This window comes from Gossypium hirsutum, chromosome D04 (assembly GCF_007990345.1).
Source record: "Gossypium hirsutum isolate 1008001.06 chromosome D04, Gossypium_hirsutum_v2.1, whole genome shotgun sequence".
Classification (NCBI taxonomy): domain Eukaryota; kingdom Viridiplantae; phylum Streptophyta; class Magnoliopsida; order Malvales; family Malvaceae; genus Gossypium; species Gossypium hirsutum.
In genome coordinates, this window is record NC_053440.1 from 15,901,768 (window position 1) to 15,927,059 (window position 25,292).

Below are 25,292 nucleotides of genomic sequence, written 5' to 3' on the forward strand. Positions count from 1 at the left end.
GATCTAATGATATTAGCAATTAAATTTCATCAAATAAATCCTAAAACTTGAATTAATTTAACATTATTTTAAGTAACAAAACATGTAAGTTTTTTCAAATACAAATACTACATTGAACCAAAAAAACTATAAGTATTACATCAAAAAATATCAAACTCAAGCATCAAATAATGTATTAAGCCAAAAAAAAATGCCAAAGATGCTTCTTCTTTTTTCTACTTGCGTGCATGGTTTTTTTTCTGAAACTATCTAAATAAATTTAGGTAAACTACGTCATTAGAAATTAAATTATGGGTAAATTTTTATTTTGGTCAATTAAGTAAAAAACCTACAATTTGATCACTAAAGTTTTCGAAATTGGTTTTCTGGTCACTCGATTGTTAAGTGACACTTTTCTAGTAGGTATAATAACAATTTTAGTCCTTAAATTTTATATTTTCTTTGAAATTGATCTCGATTCTATATAAAAATTATAAAAAAACTCAAAAATATTTAAAAATACAAATTTTTATAGAAAAATTATAGAAAAATAAAATCTCAAAAATATTGTCATTGAAAAACAAATATGCATGAGAAATAAAAAAAATCATTCAATAGAATCTAATAACAATTTAAAACAAAGCAAAACTAGAAAAAAGAAAAGCTAGATCATTGCATGCTTCCTTAGTATTGCTTGAAATCAAATTGTAATATCTTTAAGTCAAGTTCCACGCCCATGAAGAACATCTAGAACTAATGTTACAGAGGTTTGTGAAATTGACTTTAATGTCATTTTTTTTAGCCAAAAAAAATTTCGACTCAATTCAAATTTTCAATTAATTTAAAATATTTTCCAAAACTCATACTATAAAAACAAATTATATTCTAAATTTTTCTTTTCTTATAACAAAAAATCTATGTCAAGAAACAAAAGAGGTAAAAAAGAAAGAAAGCAAAACTAATCATTTTGCTTAGTATTTTTATTCTTTTTCTATATTTTAGAGAATAGGCATTGGATATTTCTATATAGATAATACAGAGAGAAAATTAGGAGAGTTAAAAACTAATTTTCTCTATTTCTGAAAATTGTTACCTACTTTTATTTTAATTTTTAGAATTTTCTAAATTTAAAAAAAATATTTTTTTTATCATTTTATATATAATCAAAGTCAATTTGATAGAAAGTATAAAGATTGAGGATTAAAATTGTGATTATATCAACTAAAAAAGTGTCATTTAATAGTTGCGTGACCAAAAAAAACAATTTCAAAAAATTCAATGATCAAATTGTAAATTTTTTTTAGTTAAATTATTAAAATAAAAATTTACCTATAATTTAATAGCTAATAATGTAGTTTACCCATAAACTTATAATCTTCTATTATCTAACCTCAATTAGAAAAAAGAGAGAGTATATATATACATCTTCACTCAAAAGACTCATAGAGTTTTAAAAATTTAGTAATTATTTGATAAAGCATTGAAATTTTTAAGGCTAATATATATTTTCTCTGGCTACTTGTATTTATTAGTTGATATCTTAATGTTTTTGGATTTAATTAGTACTTAAATATGGATTTCGTCACATATTTTGATGTCTCTATAATAATGCGATTACAATTTGATAATGTAGCATTGGCAACAAATTAAATGATGACACATGACAACCTCATATCATGACATGTGGGAAGCTCTAATTAAAAATATTCTTAATACATATGTATAAATTTAAAAGCTATTTTACATTGAGAATAGATTTGGACAACTATTATATTTTAAAAAATATATAAAATATTAACTTTTTATATTATCATTTTGAAATTTAAAAAATATATGTTTATAAAAATATAAAATTTATTTCTTAATCTACAATGAATAATTGTTTAGATTTAAATGAAGTAGAACAACTATTTACTAACAAGCTTTAGTTATACACTAACACAAAGACATGGGATTGGCGTCTATGGCAAATTTGATATGGCCTAAATGGAGTAAAATTAGAATTAAGGAGGTTTGGTAATGCAGGATACCTTTCTGATCATTCTTAAACCAACTACATTTTCGCATGTTGTGATGGTAAACTAATCATTGCTACCTCATCAAATCGTGCAAAAGTATTGGCTTTTAATGGAACAAGTTGTGAATGTGTGGGGTCAAGGACCATGATTCAACATATTAGAAAAGCATGTGGATTGCTTTTCAGAAATGACAAACCAATCATATTGCATGAGGATAATGCAGCGCACATTTCACAAATCAAAGGTGGCTACATAGATAATAAGATTAAATATATTAATCTAAACTGTTTCTACACACATGAGCTTTTGAATAAAAGTGAATTCAATTTTTAAGATGTTCGTGTGTGAAATGCATTAAATACTTGGAAATTTTTTTCTTGAATCCTTTTAACGAGACATATTTATAAGGAATACTTAATCAAAAAGGAGAGTTATAATACATGCACTTAACATATTATGGATGACTAAATGCATAAAACCCAATAGCATGCATGGTATTATGATCCCTATTTATGCAATTTATGTATGTATTATGGTAGAATGAATGATAGATAGAATGCACGAGACTAAAAGTACATATTTTAAGATGTATAATCAATAACATCTTTTTTTTTAAATCATTCATTTACAACAATATAGATATATTTAGGATCTATCTATATTGATTTGGCGGGAATCATATCTAGCCACTTCAATCGAGATCCTAATCAGAACTATTGAATGGCCATATTCATCCAATTTATCATTCTTTCAAATTAATTGAAAATTTGTACATTCACCCATCTTAGTTAATACATTATATATAAACAATAAAGGTGTCGTATAGAAGGAAGCGTTTTTACGGTCAATCACACATGAATTAAAAATGCATATATTTTAAAGACATTCTCAATTTTATTAAAAAAATTAATTATCATGTATATAATATATATATATATATATATAACTGAATGAAGAAAACAGTCCAACTTTTATTGATTTTTTAATACAACTTTTACTAAGCCGAAAACATTAAACAATGAAATCCATTGGTACTAAATAACAGATCACTGACGACGATCATTCATAAAAAATGAGGCACACACATATATAAATAAAATCAAAATATAATTACTCCATGCATGATTGAACTATGTAACATAATAAAAAGTAAATTAAATAATCTACATAACTAGACTTTCATCCCTTTAAAATTATTAACTAACAACGGGAAGAAGAAAATTGACACGTTACTTTGAATTTTTTCCTAAAATAACAATTAAAACATTGATTAATCAGCTCCACCTTATAAAAACAAAGTAGTAATCACGTGTTATTTGTTTAAACTTTTTTACATTTGTGAAAGAATAAAGCAAATTTTGAGTAAATTACAAATTTAGTTTTTATACTTTAAATTTTGAAATTTTAGTCTTGATTCATGTAGGAGCAGTTAAATCTGTTAGTTCAAATTATATTATTAGTCCTACATAATGCATAAGTATAAATTTAGCCCATATTTTTCATTTTTATCATTTTTAGTCTTTATATTTTTTCAATTTTGAATCAAACAATAGCCATTAATTCCATAAACTAAAATAAGGTTGTTTTTTTGTACTTAATAAGTTTAAATTGAAGTCATAACTAAAATTACAAAATTTAATATATAAATGATCACTAAAAGTTAGTGGTTATTGAGGTTAATGATGAGGCCGCCCAAATTTTCCTAGTCAAATCCGCTAATGGAGCTCACTAATTTTCTTTACCTTGGAAAAAGAATTCCCGTGCCGTCTACGACACCTTTTAACTCCTATTAAATCCGTTGAACGAATTTGGAAAGCCTTTTCAACCTATGCTAAGCTAAGCCGCCTCTTCTTTTGCTGTAGACTTTGTTTGATCTTCTCATTCTTTTTGTGTTTTTGTCTGTTAATATAGGCAGAGGGTTTAATTCCATTAAATGGAGAATAAATATCAGATGTTCTTTCCTATCTCTTCCCCGGCATCATCAGCAGCTTATGATCCCTTGACAACAAACATTATGGCACCTACTAGTCCTCATGTTTTCAACAATTTTCATGGGAATAGTTCAAATGGGTTGATGGATTTGAAGACAGATCAGAAGTTCGTCAAGAAAGCTGCAGAAGTGAAGGAACCTGTTGATCAGAATGGGAGCTTTGTTGGGTCTGAAGCTGATTATCACTTAAAATCATCAGCTGCTACTGATAAAAAGAAGGAAAAGATGATTAGGAAGCCTAGATATGCCTTTCAAACAAGGAGTGAAGTTGATATACTTGAAGATGGATATCGCTGGAGGAAATATGGGCAAAAAGCTGTTAAGAACAGCAAATTCCCAAGGTTTGTTTTACTAATATTATCTCCCTTATTATTTTTTCCCATTCTATGATGCATTTCCCCATTATTCAAAGGGTGATTATGATCTTTATGCATATAGTATAAAGTTTGTATAGAGTATATTTTGGAGAAAAAATGTTTTCAAACATATTATAGACCCACCATTATTATCCACATATCAAATCTTTTCACACTGAAGTAATTAAAAGTTATATAATATGTATGGGTTAGATGAGATAGTAAGGGTCTCTCTTATCTTAATTAGTGGTCAAGAGTTCAATCATCGTCTTAAGTATAAAGCAACTTTAAAACTCGTAACCAGTGTTATCCTTTAATGTACCTACAAAAGATGAAAATGCATACGCTTTTAGAGTATTTGCCTAGGGTTAATAGTTATGTTGAATCATATACATATATACGCATACATAATAAGTTTAGTAAAATATGAAAAAATATTTTAATAAAGTAGACACATGAACATTTGTAAATTAACTTGTGAAATTAAAAAGAAAATACATTATAAGTATACCAAATACTATCCACATATATTGTAGAGCTAAATTTGACAAGATTTTTAGAGAATAAAATAACTATGAATTCATATTTAGTTAGTGAGGATGAATGTAAAAACAGTTATTAGGTATTTATAACTTAGAATAAGAAATTAAAACAAGGCTTTTTACTGCATTTAAGAAAATTAAACTTGACATTTTATATTATGTTTATTTATTAAAATTTTATCTAACAACATGAACATGTTTTGATTTGTTCAATTGAGCCTTAGATGCAGTGATGGTTTGACGCAATTTGGTCATTTTATTAAATTAAATTGTTTTTTTATTTTATATTTCATACTGTGTTCTTCATTTATTTATGCTCTTGAATTTGAATAATTTAATTTTGATATATAATTGATTGAATTAGTTTAATGTATTTTTGCATAATTTACTTAAATCAAATGTACATTGTTAGACATTTTATGTGTTAGTTAATATGGATGCCCTTTTTATTCAGATATGTATTATTACTATAATATTTTTTAAAGAAATTTTAACTTGATCATTTTTTTTTTTACTTTTCCATAATTTTTCCAATCATTTACAGCCAATTCAATGTATGAAATATTCAATAAAAGCTTTGGTTTCATTTTAGAAAAATCATAATAAACGTAAAGTATGTTTTATATATTAATTCCATATTATAAATATTGTTGGTGTAATTTAAAATTTTATTTTGTTATTTTTATATTTTAAAGAAAATATGATATTCAAATTTGAAAGAGTTTATCTTAGAAAAAACAAAATCCCTGCAATTTTATTTTTTTTATATTTTTGGAACAACACAACTATTTTACATTTTATTAGTTATTTTTATTTAATTAAGTGGTCTTCAAAATATTCCATGCAACCTAGGAAACCAATGGTGTTCCTTCTCCAATTGATCACCAAGCCATTCCTCTTAATCCCAAAAGATGACAAACTACAATTTGATGTAATATATGAACTGGTGTTCAAAATAATTATGAATTATTAATGCATGATTTTTGTTATGTACAGAAGCTACTATCGGTGCACACATCAAGGATGCAATGTAAAAAAGCAAGTCCAACGTCTAAGCAAGGATCAAAGTATCGTAGTGACGACTTACGAAGGAATACACACTCATCCTATACATAACCCTACCGACAATTTTGAACATATCTTAAGTCAGATGCATGTTTATACACCTCTTTTCAAACCCATCCATCTTTAGCTAATGTATCTCTATGCCCTTTCTTTTTTACATATCCAAATAAACACATGCTCATATATCTTGATTTACTCCTTCCCTATGGAATAGTTAATAATACTGTATTGTTATTCCTTACCTTTTTTCTTTTCTACTAGTGCTTAATTACTTATAACTATAGCAAGGAAATTCAAACTTTAAACCCCATAGATGCACATTTGGTTTCGTTTAAGGAAGGTAAGATTACGTTTCATGATAGGATTACAAGAATGTAAAATTAAAAGCTGTGTTACATTACTCTCTTTGGTTGACGAAATGTATGATTACTTAAAACCCATGTTACTAAATTGTCCTTGTTATAGGATTTGTTTTATTTTAACAAGTTTAATTCCTTTAACATTTTTTAGTCTCAATTTTTCATAAATCATTATACAATTCTTACTTTTTATCATAATTTATATATTAATAAGTAAATATATAATGATAAATAAAATTATAATCATAATTATAATAATTTATGAAAAGTGATTGCATAACCAACCATAATTGTAATTATAACTATAACTATAATTAAAGTAATAATAAATAAATTATTAGAGTAAATATAATAATTTTAGATTTTAAAGTAATAATAAAGGAATTCGTCATATGCTATAAAGGCTATTTTTGCCTATCATTTTGACTCTTTTTTTTTTCATTTTTTAGTTAGTATTGTTCCGTAGCTCACTTTAGGTAAGTTTTAGTAAAAGAAAAAAACACTTTAGGTACGAAGTTAGGGAATAATTAATGACTATTATACGTTAAGCTGATTTTAAAAGAAGTTATAATATATAATTAAGGTATTGTTTTTCTCTTAAATTTAGTTAAAACAATTAAATATAAAATTTCATACAAGGTATATATTGGGGTTAATTTATATAAATATGCTGAAAAAGCATTATTTTAAAAATTAGACTGAATTTCTTAAAATTATTGATCTACGCTGTTTTTGGAGAAAGAAAGCAAAATATGCCCTATAGGATGCATTTTCAAGAGAGAGAATAAAAACGCGTCCTACAGAGCGCATTTTCACTGCCACATCAGTGAAAATGCGCCCTATAAGACACATTTTCCTTTCAACGATAACTTTTCTAATGGCTAGTAAGGCTCCAATAGCCATAAAAATTCCTATATAAACCCCTCCAATCTTCATTCTTTTCAACCAAATACTCCATACTCATTCTTCCTTCTTATATTCTCAATCTTCAATCTTTAACCCCCAATTTCCAATTTTATATTTTTAATCTTCAAGTTTTAATTTTCAATCCTCAATTATTTTTTAAAATTTTATTATTTTCGATTTTATTTTTTTCTTATAAATTCTAAATGGCAAATCAACTTATTCATTTGGATGAGAAGCATATCTCCGACGTTCAATTACAAATGGTAAGAAAATTTATTAAATTATTTAAATTCAAATATTTAATTATTATGTTGCTTAGATTATTATTATTTTTATATTTATATACTCAGCTCGAAGATCGGATTTTGGAGACGTACATAAACAACTTAAGTAAAGGTGAACCGGAGGTCATTCATAGACACTTATGAGATGCGGGCTTTTTATACGTGGCTCGTATGCTCGAGGGAACTAAATTGGATCCCCTACTCATTAGTGCTTTGGTCAATAGACGGAGACCGGAGACGCACACGTTCCATCTTCCCTGCGACGAGTGTACAATTACACTCGAGGACGTCAGTTTAAAACTTGGTCTACTGATTAATGGGGATGTCATTAGTGCCGATTGGAGTGTAACATGCAAGCAACTACTAGGGAAGCTGTCGAACAAGTTTAGGGGTAGCCGGATCGAGATGAGACGGTTAGAGGACAACTTCCAAACTATCAAGGCTTCAATGAGCGATGTTGAAAAGGAACAATTCGCGCGTGCATTCATCTAGAGGTTGATTGGGGGTCTGCTAATGCCAGATAAATCTCGCAATCTGGTACATTTAAGGTGGCTACTACTACTAACCGACTTGAAGGAATCGAGATGACTTAGTTAAGGGTCAGCAGTGCTAGTGATAATGTACCGAGAAATGTGTCGAGTGATGATATCAGATAAATCTAAAACCGATAAATGTATGATCTTTCTCCGATCGTAGGCATGGTATCGACTACCATTTTTACACCCCCGAATGGTACTCCCTTATGAATTCCCACTCATCATATGGTAAAATTCATTCCACAATATCATTACCGTTTTTAATTTTCATTGTTGTAATTTTGAAATAACATATTATTTGAAAATGTGGAACAACGTCGCGAGACACAACGGTATACCGATCAAGCCCGAGGATATCCAACTGGCTCTAGATTAAGAAACCGAAGAGGAGGTTAGTTTATGAATTTCAAAGTTATATAATATGTATTCTAGCACTTGAAATTAGATATTGCGCATGTTCTAAAAATTATAAATTCATAATGTAGTTTGTATGGATGTTATATGCGGATTCAAGGATTCAAGAATACATCCCAGCCGAATTTTTGGCCAATCGCAACATCTAGCACGTCAAAGTTTCATTGGTCATTTTGTAATGGTCAAAATGCACAAATCCGACCAAGTCATGCGACAGTTTGGGTGTACACAACATATTCCGCTGCAGCCCTAGGAACTCAATGACCTGCACAAGATAGACTTGCGAGGGAGACTCGATAAAGATTGGCCAACATTCCATAAGAAGTATATCGAGATATGGGAGCGTAGGTGCGATTTCTTGCTAACGTGTGAACTATTTCTCACACCGGAGTTGACGATATCTTTGGGTTACATGGGTTGGTTCAGGCATAACTGCAAGTCGCATCTATTATCGGCTTTAAAGAGAAGTAGGCAACATCATCGTAAGAGGCCAACACAAGGGCCCATCAATCCTAGGTTAGAAGACAGAAATGCGGCAGGATTAATATCTGCTCCATCTGCATCAGAGGACTCGATTTTCATGCAACCTTCTAGTCAGTTTGGTTCAATTATTTTTGCTTCTAACCCAGTTTTTTTGTCACAATCATCACAGCACACACACTCATTCCCCACATTATCACCTTTAGTACTAGTTTATTTTATACAACTACCACAACACGCACAATCATTCCTTGCATCAACACATTTAGCACCAGTTTATTTTACACAAGCACCACAACATGCCCCATCATTCCCTGTATCAACACCTCTCCAATGATATATTATACACGACTGTTACCCACCTTTCCATATTACATGTCGATCTTACCAACAACATCGACGCATCCAATATTGCCTTAAATTTCCATATTTTATCTGCAATCGGGTTATGCGACACCATATAGTGGCCCACCAATAATGTCGCAAAACCCCAGCATCGTTGTTCTACCGAGGTGGGTAATCTTTGTAACCGCCAACTTAACTCGGGGGGATCCCCGATGGGTGACTAGGACACGATCACAATCAAACATGGAGGAAGGAGACGAAGTTAGCGATCAACCTCGAGTGCACGTCAAGGTGAAGTCGAAGTTGACGAGCAGCTACCGAACCAAATAGTGCGACTCTAGTGGCTTGACCACATATATCCGATTTGGAAATTTTAATTGCAACTCTAGTGGCATTAACCACAACTATTTGTTGGTGTGATTGGATGGACGAGTTCTGGGGAACTTTATTTGGTGTGTAGCGGAATTGGGTAGGAAGTTTTTTGAAAAATCTACATTATGTTTTCTGAAAAGTACTGCATTGGCATAATCATGCATTCTCAGTTTTGTTCAAATGATCGAGATAAAATTCTCTGCAATCCCGTGTTTTGATTGTTTTGTTATTTGAGTTCTCTGTTTGAGTTTAGTTGCACATTGAGCTTTATATCTCACCCTTCTGTTTTTGACCTTACAGGTAATTCTACAAATTTAGGATTGAACGGCGTGTGGAAGCTCGGATTGTTTTCTTGGTTAATTTAATATGATGGTTTAACTTATTGACTTTTCTAGACTTTTGGACTCTAAATCAATTTTAGACTTTGTTTTTGGTTTTTGTTTTATTTGTCGGTTTTTTGTATTATTAACGTAAAACTGCAAAATCATACGAATTAACAAACTAAAAATTCGATTTTCAATTTAAACTTTGAAAATTTTTCCTCTGTTAAACTAATAAAATGATTAAGTGTTTTTATTATAAAATAAGTATTTTCGAACTTGAGATTTTTCTAAAACTCGTATGAGATCAGCTAAAATTAAGATTTCAGGTCATACGATTTCTAAGGTAGATTTTAAATTGGTTTTTCAAAGGAGTTGATGTAACTTCTCCAGATTCAGCCATAACATTTAGGCCGGGTTTGGAGTGTTACAGCGCCACACTCACCATTACCAATATTTACTTGGAAAACTAATGAAGTATCCAAGTCTTCGAAAAGATCATAATCAAAAGTCATATGGTTGGTACAACCACTGTCAATGAGTCACTTCTCACTCGAATGACAGGTTGCAAAGTAAGTGGCCACAAAGAGTTGCTCCTCCTCTTCTTCATCAGCAACTTGAGCAATATTGTTCTGTTGCAAATACACTTGTGCTTTAGTCTTTTTCTAAGTATTACTTCTGCAAATTCTTTGATGATGCCTCATCTTCTGACATTTTTCACATTGATGGTCTAGCTTTCTCCAACATTTAAAAGGTGGATAACCCTTTCTTCCATAATGTTTATAATGAGGAAAAAATCATATTTTGTTCTTGTATTTTTATTGAAAGAATCAGAACCTGAATTTCCTTTTTTGTTACTTTCATGTTTCTTTCCCTTTCCTCCTCTACTATACTAAGCTCGTACAACTAATGCACCTTCAACAATTTTTTTAGTTCTCATGAGCCTTCTTTGCTCTTGTGCTTGCAAAGCATTCATCAATTCTACCAAACTAATCTTTGACAGATTTTTAGTGTTTTCCAGAAAGAAAATGGTAGCTTCAAATCTTTCAGGAACAGTTACAAGATTTTTTTTGAACTAATCTGGAATCAGAAAATTCAGAACCAAGCAATTTGTCAAAATACTCATTCACCGTCTCAAAGTCTTTCATCTTTTGGAGTTCAAACTCTCTAATCATGTTTAGCATTTTCATGCCTTTAATCCTTTCATCCCCTTCATACTCCTTCAATAAATTCCAAACTTCAAAGGCTGACTTCATTGTCATAATTCTGAGAAAGAGGTCAAATGAGACTACAGCAAATAACGTAGCTCTTTTCTTTGATTTTCTTGATTTCTTCTCCTTGTGATTCTTCATTTGCGTCACCGTTGGATTGGCCGATAATGAAGGAACTTCACAGTCCTCTCTATAGCTTCCCAGATATCATTTGCCTCTAGATGAGCCTCCATCTTTGCTGCCCAAACATGGTAACTGTCACCATTGAAAAAGAAAGAAAACAAAATATTTTCCATACAGGTCCCTTAAGAAGAAAGCTCTTGATATTAATTTGTTGGAGTTTTTGAGAAAAACTTATTGAAAAGAGATTGGAATGGAAAGAGTATATTTTATTAAACCAAAACTAGTGTTTATTTAGTGAACAAGATAACAACTATTGACTAAAAATAGGCTACTAACAAAATTATAATCTCTAAAAAAATCTAAAACAAATCAAATAATTATGATTATATCTAAAATTAGCTAGATTATGGTAACTGAAGCAAATCTTCAATAGAGTGCAACTTATTAATGCTATAAGAACTTCTGGGTTAGACATTTTATCCTTCCCATAGTAATAATTAAGAAGATCAATAGTTGTTTTTGATATTCTTATGGAAGGGGAATGGGGAATCAACTATTGGAGCTAGAGTGAGTTGGGATATGTTTTGTAAACCAAAAATCAAAGGGAGGCCTTGGACTGAAGGATCTCCTAAGTTCGAATCAAGCCTGCATTATTCAACACATTTGGGCTATTCTAATGCAAGCATGGTCCTTTTGGATTTATTGGACAAGGGCATATGTTTTGGAATGGAAGAGTTTGATGCAAATAGCTTGCACGTAGAATAGTAGTTGGAGCTGGAAGAAATTACTGAAACTAAGGCACTTGTCTGCTTAGGGAATGGAAACATTCCAAGGCATTACTTAGTTGGTAAGGCCTGGAATAAATTTAGGCCGAAAACTGGGAAAGTTTTCTGGAGGTTAATTTAGTTTCCACTTTACATCTCTAAACATTCAATGGTTGCTTGAATGGAAATTCTAAATAGGTTGCCAACAAAGGATCGGTTGCTAGCATGGGGCTTGAATGTTGATGATAGGTGTCAACTATATCTCGTGAAAAGGGAGACAATGAACCATATTTTCTTTGAGTGTGCTTATTCAAGAACAATATGACAGATGATTTTACAGATGTGTTCACTACATAAATAGGTTATGAACTGGGCTCAAGAGCTGTAATGGGCTAAAGGGAAAGCATTCTTCGCCATTTTATTAAAATAGGAATTATTCAGTGTTGAGAGAAACAGACCAACGACAGTTTGGAAGTAGAAATCTGAGCATGCTCTATTTGATGAAGTAAGATTGAGGCCCCGTTCTCCTTTGCGTTTTAGAAGGACTTTTGCAACAATAAAAGGAATGAAGAACGACCTCCATTTCAGAAAAAATTTCACTATCTAAAAAGTCCTTCTCTGCAGATGAAGAAGTTAAAAAATTTAACTTTTCTTCAGCCAAAAGTGCTTTTGGCTGATAATTGACCTTTTTATCCTGTCTTCTCCCCCAAAAAATGTTCTTTCCTCTGCTGGTTCTTTGGAGCTCTATACCTATTTTTTTCACATTTTCGCTTTCAAAGCTCTTTCCTGTTCTTTGTTCCTCTTCCGCAGGTGAGTTTGTTTTCTTCTTCTTCTCTTTAATTATTCACTATGATTTGTTTTTAATTGCTTTTTAGTTCCTCTTCCGCAGGTAAGTAACTCTTCCAACAAAAAAAAAGAGGGAAAGTTCTGGCTTTTGTGCCTCTTTTGCTTTACTGCTTTGCTTTGCTTTGTGCCTCTACAGCTTTGCTCTGCTTTGCTTTAGTGATTGCTAGATCCCCAGGAGTGTTTAGAGTTAAACCTGCAGGACCAAACTATTTTAGTTGATGAAAATAGAAGAAATATAGACTAAATATTTGAATATTATGGGTACCCAGTTCCTCCTACATTCTTCAAAGTGAGTGCCATTTGATATTTTAGATACTTTGCATGATTTTTCCAGCACTGTTAGACAAGACCCCTTTTTTTGGTTTTTAATGTTGTTGTAATACGTTTCCATGGAATAATATGTTGAAAATCCATCATCACCAATAATAAAGAAAAAAATGATTAGGATTCTTCCATGGAAGCTTATCTTTCAAAATCAAATGGTCTAACCCCACCAACCAAATTACAATAGAAGTTTATTGCCAACTACAATAGAAGTTTGTTCCAATTCTTGTAGCCTACTTTTTGGTAACTTATTATTGAGGCAAACAACTTCAAGCTTGCAATAGTAATAATAAAAATAATAAAAGTAACATCAAACCGCTATTTTTCTTTTACAGGAAGTACGTTTTTGGCTGCTAATTGGCATTGAAATACCAATATGTTCACATAAAATCCTCTTCAAGTTTCTGCAAAGATTTGCTTGTTGTAGCAATTTGTTTGTTTGATTTCATCTTTTCAGAGACCATAAGACTCTTGTAGCTTCTTATCTCTGCTTGTCTTTCCTTTTCAAGCCTTTGTAGTTCCTCATGTGGTTTCTGCCAGAGAAATCAAATGGATTTTCATTTTAGTTATCCAAATAACAATGTTCATATAAGGTCAAAGGATGAGATTATAATCCCAGCATTTAGCACCTACTGTATAAGTATTTAGTAAGCAACATCAACAAAACTACTAGAACTTCTTTAATCTCATCGTAAATATCTGAATAATTAGCAACAAAGTGAAGCTGAATATAAGTCCATTGAAACATTGTGCCATTCTGATCATAGTTTACAGTCATTTATTATTTTTATTAGAATACATATGTATTTGGTTTAAGAAACTAGACAAGAAACATAATCCAAATATATCATTATGTATATAGAACAACAACATCATACGTATATGTTTATTGAGATTAAAATTTATATGTGCAATAATTGCTCATGCAGTTCTACCCTTCTTGAATCCAATACGGTATAACAACTTATATCCTAAACAAAATCCAGTAGGGTAACTTTCATTTTTCATGCTACAATCATTTAGAATATTTATTACATATAGCATACTCGAACAAAACCATCAGCTGATTTCGCCAATAGCCAGTATCAAACCTAAAAAATAAGTTAAAAACAAATAAAGAAAAAGTGGCTCACTTTTTCCCTTAGCTGTTGTTTTCTCTCTGCCCTTTTTACGGCATTAACAGCTTCTCTCTTAGCTGCAATAACATATTATATTATGCTGCATTAGTTACATCAAGAACAAACAAAACAATTTGAATTAAAAAAAACAATACAGTTAATGCAGCAAAGCCAAGAAAATGCAAATGGAAAAAACGACATTACTGCATACCACCATATATCTTCTTCTCTTTGTCTTTTTGTCTTAAAACTAAAATCATAATGAACGCAAAATGACTGAATGAAAATACTGTAAATCACAGTATGCTTTTATTTTATGCTTTATCCTTAAGTTGTTTCCATGCACTGCCCTGCTTTGTTTCCTTTCTACGAATTGATTTCATGACATAAATGTACTATATAAATTAGTATATATGAGTGAACTCATTTGATTTATTTATTTGACGTTTTCAATTTTCCATAAATATCAATAGTTGCATTTGTCTCCAAGTACACTTTAGGTTTTTTCAATTATAAATTCTTTGTTCTATGGATGAGAATGGATTTTTGAGTGAATTTATTGATAAAATCAGTAGTTAGTAAAATATCTTTTGTAAATGATTGATTTGGTTTAATTTATTTCCCCTTGACTATTTTCAGCTTATTCTCAATCAACCTATTCTGGAATTCTTTGGTTCTTGGACTTGACAAAGTAAATCCCAGGTTTGTAAGCTTATTACATTTCTTTCATTGCTTCTGCCTTGGATTCTGAATAGTTAGATGTAGTTAACATTGATGTATCAATTTGCAAAATTCTATTGATCTTTTTTCCTAAAGAAATGAACTTTACCTCTATAGACAATGGGAGCTAGCCATGTTATTGTTGTTAGGCTAATTTTTGAAGTTTCATTGGACATTGGGAATATAATAAAGACATATAACATTTATAGTCGGGTCCATTTTTTAGTAAAATTAATATTAGAGGAAAATATTTTGATACACATGTAAACAAATATACTTATGTGACATTTGATTTTTTTGATTGCTTTACTGGCTGAAACGAATCTGCTCGTTTACACAATAGATGAGTACTTCGGCGATTGAAGTTAGTGGTGGAAAAGTGAAAGCAAAGTGGGATAAGAGATTGACAAAAATATTTTGTGATATTTGTATTAAAGAGATATTGAAAGGTAATAGGCCTGGTACTCGTTTCACAAAAGATGGATGGTTGAAAATAATGACCAAATTTGAGAAAGAAACAGGCAAGGGTTTTTCACAAAGACAACTTAAAAATAGGTGGGATGCCCTAAAAAAAGAATGGAAAGCTTGGAAAAAAACTTAAAGGCGAAGATACTGGTCTAGGGTGGAATCTTATAAAAAGAACCATTTATGCATCTGATGATTGGTGGGAGAGTAGGCTACAAGTACATTAATAATTCTGAATATTTTTGTTTTTTTCTTATTTATGAGGTTATTGATAATTACTGTTATTAAACTATTATTTTATATGTAGGTTGTGCCTGAAGCTCAAAAATTTAGAACATCGGACATTGATCTCGAATTCGAAGGGAAGTTGGACCAAATGTTCATGGGGATAGTTGCAACAGGTGATAAAGCATGGGCACCTTCTTCTGGTACACTCTGGAGTGATTTTTTTGAGAATTTTAACAATGAAATACCTGAAAAGAATGAAGAAGAAAATATGAGAAATGATGTTCACATTTCAAATGATGTTCAAATTGATGGAAACGGTCAAAAAAGAAAAAAAAACTCTGAGATATCAAGTTCACGTTTTAAAACTGGAAGAAAGAAAAATTATGCAATGCAGCTGACAGTATGAGTCAAGCCACATCTATTTTGACTCCTGTTATGGATCCATATGGTATTCCACAAGCAGTCAAAGTGCTTGACAGCATGTCGGAAGAAGTTTCAGAAGCTAGTTCGCTATACTTTTTCGCACTTAAATTATTGCTCAATAAGGACAAGCGAATTATGTTTTTATCAATTAATCCCAAGATTAGAGCTTTGTGGCTTAAGTCGGAAATGGAGGATAGTTGAAAATTTTCTAATCTTCTTGGGTTTAGAGATATCTATTATGTGACTAAACAACAATGCTAAACTAGTTTTATCAATAGTTATTTATGTTTGGTTTTTGGATATTGAATTTATGTTCTTCTTATTTATGTATAATCTAGTTTTATTAATAGTTGTTTATGTTTGGTCTTTGGATATTGAATTTATGTTCTACTTATTTATACTAAATTAGTTTTATCAATAGTTGTTTATATATGATTTTGGATATAAAATTTATTCACAAGTGATGAGTATAGTTGAGAATTACAACGGTGATGAAAGTGATGATAAAAGGGAAAAGAAAGAGATTTTACAACGCATGGAATGTTTTAACCGATTATTTGTTGTTGCATTTTCTTCCGTGCAATTATATTACGAGAAGTATATATTGAGGCAACCATGCATGGATTCAAAACAGTCAGGTGAGACATGGATCCGAGAGATCCTTGACGGTCACGAGTCACATTGTATGATTAATTTTAGGATGTCTAAAATGGTATTCACAAATTTGTTGAGAGTTTTGGAGACAAGATACAACTTGAAAACTTCAAGAAACATATCTTCTAGTGAAATGTTGGGAATTTTTTTATACATCTTGGGCACTGGCGCAAAAGTTTCCCAATGTCGAGAAAGATTCCAAAGATCTGGATCAACAATAAGTCGAAAGATTGCAATTGTGCTTGAGAAAGTTTCAAGGATGGCCACTGATCTAATTGCACCTGAAGATCCTTTTTTTAGCTCAATACCCGAACAAATACGTAATGATTCTAGATATATGCTGCATTTTAAGGTTAAAATTTAATTTTATATTATTATATTTTAATATATTTGGTTGACTAAAAATATGCACTAGAATAATATGATTATTTGTTCAGGATTGCATAAGTGCAATTGATGGTACTCACATTGCCGCTATTCTTCCACCAAATGAACAAATTCCCTATATTGGAAGAAAATGTATCATGACTCAAAATGTTATGGCAGTATGTGATTTTAATATGTGTTTCACCTTTGTCATAGCTGGATGGGAAGGATCGGCACATGATACTAGAATATTTCTTGATGCAATTTGAGATCCGAAATACAAATTTCCGCACCCACCAAATGGTTAGATATTTTTTATATGTGATTTTTTAAATAATAAAGTATAAGTTCTTTAATTGATAATTTTTATAAAAAAATTCTTGAATTAATTGTTTGTTATATTATGACTTATAGGAAAATATTATCTTGTTGATTCTAGATATCCTCAAATGAAAGGTTATCTTGGACCATATAGAGGTCAGCGATATCATTTACCTGACTTTCGTAGAGGTAGACCGGTATCTAGTAAAGAAGAGATATTCAATCATTCACATTCATCATTACGTAGTGTGATTAAACGAACTTTTGGTGTTTTGAAAAAAAAAATTGGCCATTTTAAGGGATATGTCAAGTTATAGTTTTGAAAAGCAAACGATGATCGTTGTTGCTACAATGACGATACACAATTTTATCCGAAAACATGTTGGTCGAAATGATGCAGATTTTATGGAATACGGAGATATTAACTGGGCATATGAGAATATTATTGATTCAGAAAATACGCATGGTCGAGAAAGTGATGATGATGACAACGACGATGATGATGGTGATGACGACGGTGAATTAAACAATTCAAGTGGTTTTGAAATGGAATTAACAAGAGATGATATAGCTTCTAGTTTAATAAATTTACTTTAAACTGTAAATGCTATTGTAAAATTTTTAGTATTTATATTTGGTATATAAATATTATCCATTTTTAAAACTTTAATCCAAATATATGTAATATTTTAATTTGTTAGGTTTATGTTTTCTATGTTATGTTAATATCTAATATGAGTTATATATTCAAATACATTTTAAAATAAAATAATACAAATGTGTTAAAAGCATTAATTAAAAGTAAAAAATAAAAAATAATTTTTATAATAATACAATTGTGTCAATATCTAATTACAAATATTTAATTATTATATTTAAATATTTAAATATAGTTTATATATTCTAATTAAATTTAATAAATAATTAATATTAATTACTTAGAAATATTTAAAATTAATATTATATATTAAAATATTAACAATAAGTTATAATAAATTATTTTTATATTTTTGCTAAAATATCATAATATTAACTAATTTGAACATTATTTAAATACATATTTGTTCCTTTATAATATCATGTCTAAAATGAATATTTTATTCTTCAAAAATACTTTTTGACAGCAATATCAAACTCTTAAATATTTTAAAAACACTTCTCAAAAGCACTTTTCAAAAGCAATGAAGAACTGACTCTGAGACTAATTGGGGTGAGAATTAACACGAATGACCCGCTGTGTATAACATGGGGATTTAGAGACATTGTATAGGTTTATTGTACATGGTGGTAGGAGTATAATATTGAAAACAGGACACTATTTTTGGTGGGGACGGAATGCACAAATTTATCCCAAAAAAATACTTTTAAACTAAATTAATTCATAAAACATATATTATAATTATTTTTGTAACTTATGACATAATATTAAAACAAAATAATTTTTGTTATAACCTGTTAATTGATTGAATATTCACTTTCCTCAAGAATAAAAGTAAAATAATTTTTAAGTTAATTGTAATAATTTTACATTGTTGTCAATTAAATTACTTATGTAAATATATAATTTTCACATTTTTGTAACATGACACATTATTACATTATATGATAACAGACTTTAATAAAGTTATAACAATATTTTAAAATAAAATTTCAAAGTTAGATACCAAAGATGAAGGAAAATAATATCTCTAAACTTTGATTGGTTATACAAAGTAAATCATTTCAGCTTCAATATACATTAAATTTTAACGTCATTAATGCAATATTGCATTCAATGTTTAAAATCTATTATCTTGTAAATGTCTAAATATTAGGTTAATTAACAACATTTTTAATGTAGGTATAAAATTATGAATATAGTTTTCTCTCTTTCTGAATAAGAAATACTACTTTTTTATATAAGTTAACAATAAATTAATTCAATTGATAATATATATATCCACTTTCAGAATTTATTTTTAACAAAAAAAATTTACTTGATTTGAAAAAGTTCTTATTTTACTTATTAATCGTAATTATTCTTTGTTTTATGCTTAACTATTACGCTAAAAACCAAACCAAACCAGGCATAAGGGTAAGATACGTTGAAAAACTTTATTACTTGATGCATTGGATCAACCCAAATTCGTCAATCAAATAACTTTGGATATATTCATTTCTCTACAAAGTTGAAAAAAGAAAAAGAAGAAGACTGTTAACGGTTAGAGTAACATTTTGGTTCGGTCTGTTAAATCAAAACCTTTCTCAGACATTTCTTTCAACCATCTTTGAGCTTCAACTCTCATACCTTTCTTGAGAAGACCATGTATTATGATGTCATAAGTCCATCTATTTGGCTCATAACCCTTTTCGCATATCCAATCATACACCTCAAAAGCTTCCTCCACTTTGCTTTTACTTACTTTCTTCAACAATGTATTGTATGTGTAGACATCAAGTGGGAAGCATTTTGCAATAATTTCCTCCGCCCTCTCAATATCTATGCTTGCTTTGATACAACCAGAAAATATTCCAATTACTCGCCCAAGCATCGAAACATCTGATGTTTCATCTTCCCCTTCCTTGAATTGAACCCAAGCCTCGTACAACTGATTTGTCTTTAAAGAATGTAACAAAAGTACATTACCGATAAAAGGTGTAATATAGCCCCTTGAATTCTCCAACTCATTAACCAATTTTACAGCCAACCAGTAGCTTTTCTTCGAACACAGCAGCTTTATAAGAAGCTCATAGCATTCCATGCTTGGATATACATTATTACCCTTCATTTCCTTCATGAAACTCAGTGCATAGTCTGCCTGATCAGCTTTACAAAGACCAACTATCATGGAACTATATAGTTTTCTCCCTATCTTTCTTCTCTGACGTATGTCATTAAAGAAGTTTAGAGCATCAGAAATTCTGTTATTCTGTAGGTAACTAACCAATATACTGATGTCGGACCTCAGACCAGGCTTAATCCCACTTCTTTGCATCATCTCAAAGACTTCTCTAGCTAGTTCAGGCTTTTTGGCATAACCAGCTCCGGAGATGAAAAAGTTAAAAATACGAGCTTCTGGCTCAAAATGAGATAACTGCATCTCCAACATTTTAAAGAACTGGTTTTCCGGACTTTCCATATCACACAAGGAACAGATAACAGATCTGAACAATGTTCTAGTTGGTTTATGACCCTTCTCCTGCATTTCAAATAAAAGTGTTGCAGCAATATCTCCTCTATTCGACCGGCAAAAACTATGAATCAAGTGAAAGTAAGTTTCACGTGCAATATCTTTATTTATTCTACAAACTTCACCATGTAATAAATACGCATCTTCAATCCTATTTGCTTTACACAAAGCCACAATAAATGGGTCACATATGGCATAGCGGGGCTTAACTTTTCGCTCAAGAGAGAAAATTACCAGTTCCTTTATCATGTCAAATTTTGCCTCTCTGCACAAGGCAACCGCAACATGCGTGAAGGTATTTTTACTGGGGAAGTAACCTTCACGAATTGAATTTCTTAACACACGATAAGCGTCATCAATAACTCCATTCCAACATAAATCATTGATCAAAGAACTATAGGTTGTGCTATTAAGAGATAGTCTGAGCTCTGACCTGGAGTTATACAACTCAATGGCAACATCCACTATCCCAACCTTGCAAAAGAAACACAAAATGGCATTCATGGTGACCTTATCAGGCGAAATCCCATCTTTCTCCATTTCAATTAACAATTCATAAACATCATTCAGTCGGTACTCGCTTAATAGTTTCAACACCAAAACATTGTACTGAAACAGGCGGGGAACATTCCTGTATAATAGCTTCCTACTATTGATAAAGTCCAAGGACCAGTTTAACCTCCCACTTTGAACAACGTTTTGAAGCCAGATTCCATAAGCATGTTCCATTGGCACATTAAGCTCCGTAAACTCCTCCAACAAGGTAGCCGCATGCTTGAATCTGTTGCCCTTGCAAAGCGCATTCACCATAATACTCACGGAATGCCCATCAACAGGCTTCCTGCTCTCCGCCAAACGACGCAAATAGGCCTCCGCCTCCTTGAACTTGTTCTGCTTGCACCAGCACTTGACCAGGATGGAGTGGGTGATGTCATTCTCAAGACCCCTCATTGAGATCTGCTTAGCAATCATGTCAGCGGCGTCAAAGCAACTCTCCTCTACAAGAGCATTCAAAAGCACATGGTAGGTGAAGGTATCCAAGTCAAGACCCTGAAATCGCATTCTGCCGAACAGCTGGAGTGCCATCTCAGGTTTCCCAGCAAGGGCGTAACCCCAAACCAAAGTGTCGTGAAATCTGACATTGTGAATGCGCCTATGCTCCATAAAATCCTGCAAGATGTCAAGCATCAAGGGCATGAACTTGGCCGTCGAGAGAATCTTGAAGAGTGTAAAGAAGGTGGCTCGGGTGTGGTTGAATCCCGGCTGGCGGCCCGCCCAGTCGAAGAACTTGAGGCAGGAGAGAACATCTTGGGAGGAGGAGCGGCCGTAAGAGAGGACCTGGAGGACAAAGGTCTCGGAGAGATGGAGGTTGAGGTGGGAGAGAGCAAGGTCAGTGGCATGCCTGGAAGAAGCATCGTCCTGGGAGCTGAGGATGGTGAAGATGCGGTCGAGTAGAGGTGTGTCTGGGCACTTGAACCAGTCTTTTAAGGATGCCACAACATCCTTGGCGCTGAGATGCACCGCTGAAGAGTTGGTGGGAGATGGTGGGAGAAACAAACAAGAGTAGGAAGATGAATTACCATTACGATTTTTCAACTGAGCGGATTTAGCTACATGCTTAATTGAACCTAAAAGCTTTATCATTATCTTTTCTTTCTTCACTCACAGGGAATGGATTCGTCTCTTTTAATCTCTGAATCCAATCCCCCACCCCCAACTCCCATAAGCTGAAAGGAGACAACTATTGAGTTGTAGATTTGTATGATAATATTACAAGGGATAAATCTTAAATATCCTAATCCTTGTGTTGGATAGAATTGACTGGAGTCTCACTCTCAATCAAATTGTTTTATTTTAGTATAATTAATTGAAATTATATATATTTCAAAAATAATATTATATTTTAATATACTAAATTTGAATTATTAATAATTTATTAAAATAGGGATTAATTGGAACGGAGTTGACTAGGTGGTAGAGTTGTGGAAACACTTATCTCTTCCATATTTTAGACCTTAGCTCCATGAAGCAATATACTACTGCTAAATCATGGAAGAATTGAAATCTTAGAACAAAACACTATGTATGGATGGTATGAACTGCCTAAACAAGAATTCTTGAACAGCGAACAACCAGAGCTATTTCTCGCTACATCAAAAAATTTCCATTAATGAAAGATGTAAATCCACTGGAAAATCAAAAATACGCATGTTGGATGAAATGGTTGTTGCTATCTGCTCCAATAACGAATCATTGGTTTAATTGAATAGCTAAATAAAATTGATCTTAGGTCGATGGATCTTTTCAATTGGAGGATCCCCTATATGGATAATATATGGATAATACACATTCCAGTTGACCGAGCCTAATTCTGTTCTAATTCTTTTGTTCTGAAGCAAAGATATCCATGGGACGGTTCACCCTATTCAGATATTCAAGACCAAGAAGTACATGACTCTCTTTCGGATAGGTCTTAAAAGGAGAACAAAAGTTGGAATGCCACCTGGCGTCTATTATTGAATTCACCCGACCCGATAATACCCATTTTTGGAACGCCCAGTGCCAAAGTCACGGAATGGGTAAGTCGCCAATCCCTAAAATGAACTATGTAATGTACTTTATCCGCTGGGTTACTCGGGGGCATTTTACCAAAAGTTTATATTGTATCAATCTACCCTTGTGTGTGTGATTCCTATTGAAGCATATACTCGGGGGTGGGTGCAGGGCGAATGATTTCAAAGCGGACTCCCCATTCATTAGATAGAGAAGATCACCAAGATCTCGTGACCCGCTGCCGAACTTATTCCAATTCAACGAGCATTCTCAATATTATGCCTTGAAGAGGACTCGAACCTCCACGCTCTTTAGCAAGAGATTTTGAGTCTCGCGTGTCTACCATTTCACCACCAAGGCATCATGAAAGTGAATCGTATTCCATGAATATGATATCTATCTAGTGTGATGTATGAAATATATGACAAATGTGGAGTGTTGGAATATTCCTATTGATTGGTCATGTCATATAGGCCTGAGTCAAACATCCAATTACTTCAGTTTGAAGTATCCGGAGGATGTCTATATTAAGATTATATTAAATATATATAGATTATATTAAAAGATGGACAATCAAACCTATTTATTTCTCGATTCAATAGAAGAAGAAAAAAGAAAAGAGGTGAATAGGGTCTCAAATAACGAGAGATATGTAAAAAGAAGACTCGGTTATGCCCATTCCTAATCCTAAATGGAATATAATGATGTAGGGATCCATATGTAAACATAGTATCTATTTAGATACGCTCGAATGACCCCTTCTCATAATGAGAATGTATATAGCCCTAGAAAATTGTTAAATTTTTAGCTTTTTTCATATATTCTTTAGATTTTTTTAAAATTTTTATAATTTTTTTAAAAAAAATATAAACTTTGGGTTTTTTATAAATATTTTGAATTTTAAAATTTATTTTAAAACTATTTTGAATCTTTTTTTGTAATTTTTGTCGAGAGTGAGATTAGTTTGTTATTTAAATTATTCGAGTTATTCAGATTGTAAAATTCAACTCAACTCGAACTCGAAACCCGAAATACTTATTCCAGTTGACTCGAAAAAATCGAATAACTTAAATAACTCGATTCGATTAACTCGAAATTCGAATTTATTTCGATCTTTTCGAATCGAATATAGTATTACTCACCCCTAGCCCTCAGCAACATAAGCCACTAGACAAAGAAGTTGTTGGCATCTATATATCAACAATGGTACAATATTTAAAGTTATTTGATTTTGTATAATTTTATATATTTGATTTTGATTTGATTTAATTTTTGTAAAGAATTAATACTATACACCATTTTATATTTATATATTAGTTTTCTTATTTGACGATGCACGGATTTAATTGTATGTATCAATTTAGATATGTTACAATTATTTTATATTTTATTATTGATATTATAAATAAATTTAAACCGTTTTATATATGAATGTATTGATAAAATTTTAATATATTTAAAATAGGTAATAATATATATGAACGTATTGATAATAATATTTGAATTTTGGACTACCATTTAAAGGCTGTCATCAAACTTCAAAACCAATCCTTCGTATGTCTTGAGTATATATATAATTACACTAATCTTTCTTGCAATCATATTATGACTACACTTTTTAATTTGCCTCGATAATTATCTAATTTACTATATTTTTATAATAAAACCTATAGTAATAGGTTTTTTTTCCTTCTTTTATGGGATGATTTGTATTTTGCAGATAAACATAATATTAAATAAATAAATATTGAAAAAAAAATTTTAGTACATTCTACACAATCTAACTGTTTTAAAATTTTATTATTAGTTCGAATATATAAAAATAATTTATCGAGTTAACTTTTAGAGATTTGAATGTTTAAAAAAAACAGAAAAACATAAATATGCCACTTGTTGCATATATAACCTATCTACCCTCTTATATTAAATATATATATATATACATATATAATATTACATACAAAATAATTAGATTTATCATATATATATATAATATATTGATTTATGTTATTCTTTAAATATGTAGAATTCATTAAAAAA

General features: G+C 31.0%; 2 protein-coding genes and 1 long non-coding RNA gene across 3 annotated transcripts; 2 read left to right on the top strand and 1 right to left on the bottom strand.

The window, feature by feature from the left end:
- The first annotated feature begins 3,807 nt into the window (after positions 1-3,807).
- LOC107898476 (probable WRKY transcription factor 75) lies at positions 3,808-6,336 on the top strand. Its single transcript, XM_016823937.2, has 2 exons — positions 3,808-4,328; positions 5,882-6,336. The coding sequence occupies exons 1-2, from the start codon at positions 3,931-3,933 to the stop codon at positions 6,075-6,077; spliced, it is 594 nt and encodes a 197-aa protein (XP_016679426.1). The 5' UTR covers positions 3,808-3,930; the 3' UTR covers positions 6,078-6,336.
- A 5,711-nt stretch (positions 6,337-12,047) lies between these two features.
- LOC107899734 (uncharacterized) lies at positions 12,048-16,545 on the top strand. Its single transcript, XR_001684804.2, has 3 exons — positions 12,048-12,874; positions 14,992-15,054; positions 15,845-16,545. It is a non-coding gene; the product is annotated as an uncharacterized lncRNA (long non-coding RNA).
- A 3,185-nt stretch (positions 16,546-19,730) lies between these two features.
- On the bottom strand, positions 19,731-22,343 carry LOC107957030 (pentatricopeptide repeat-containing protein At1g71210, mitochondrial). The gene has a single exon (XM_016892460.2). The coding sequence runs from the start codon at positions 22,341-22,343 to the stop codon at positions 19,731-19,733; it is 2,613 nt and encodes an 870-aa protein (XP_016747949.2).
- Between the last annotated feature and the right edge of the window lie 2,949 nt (positions 22,344-25,292).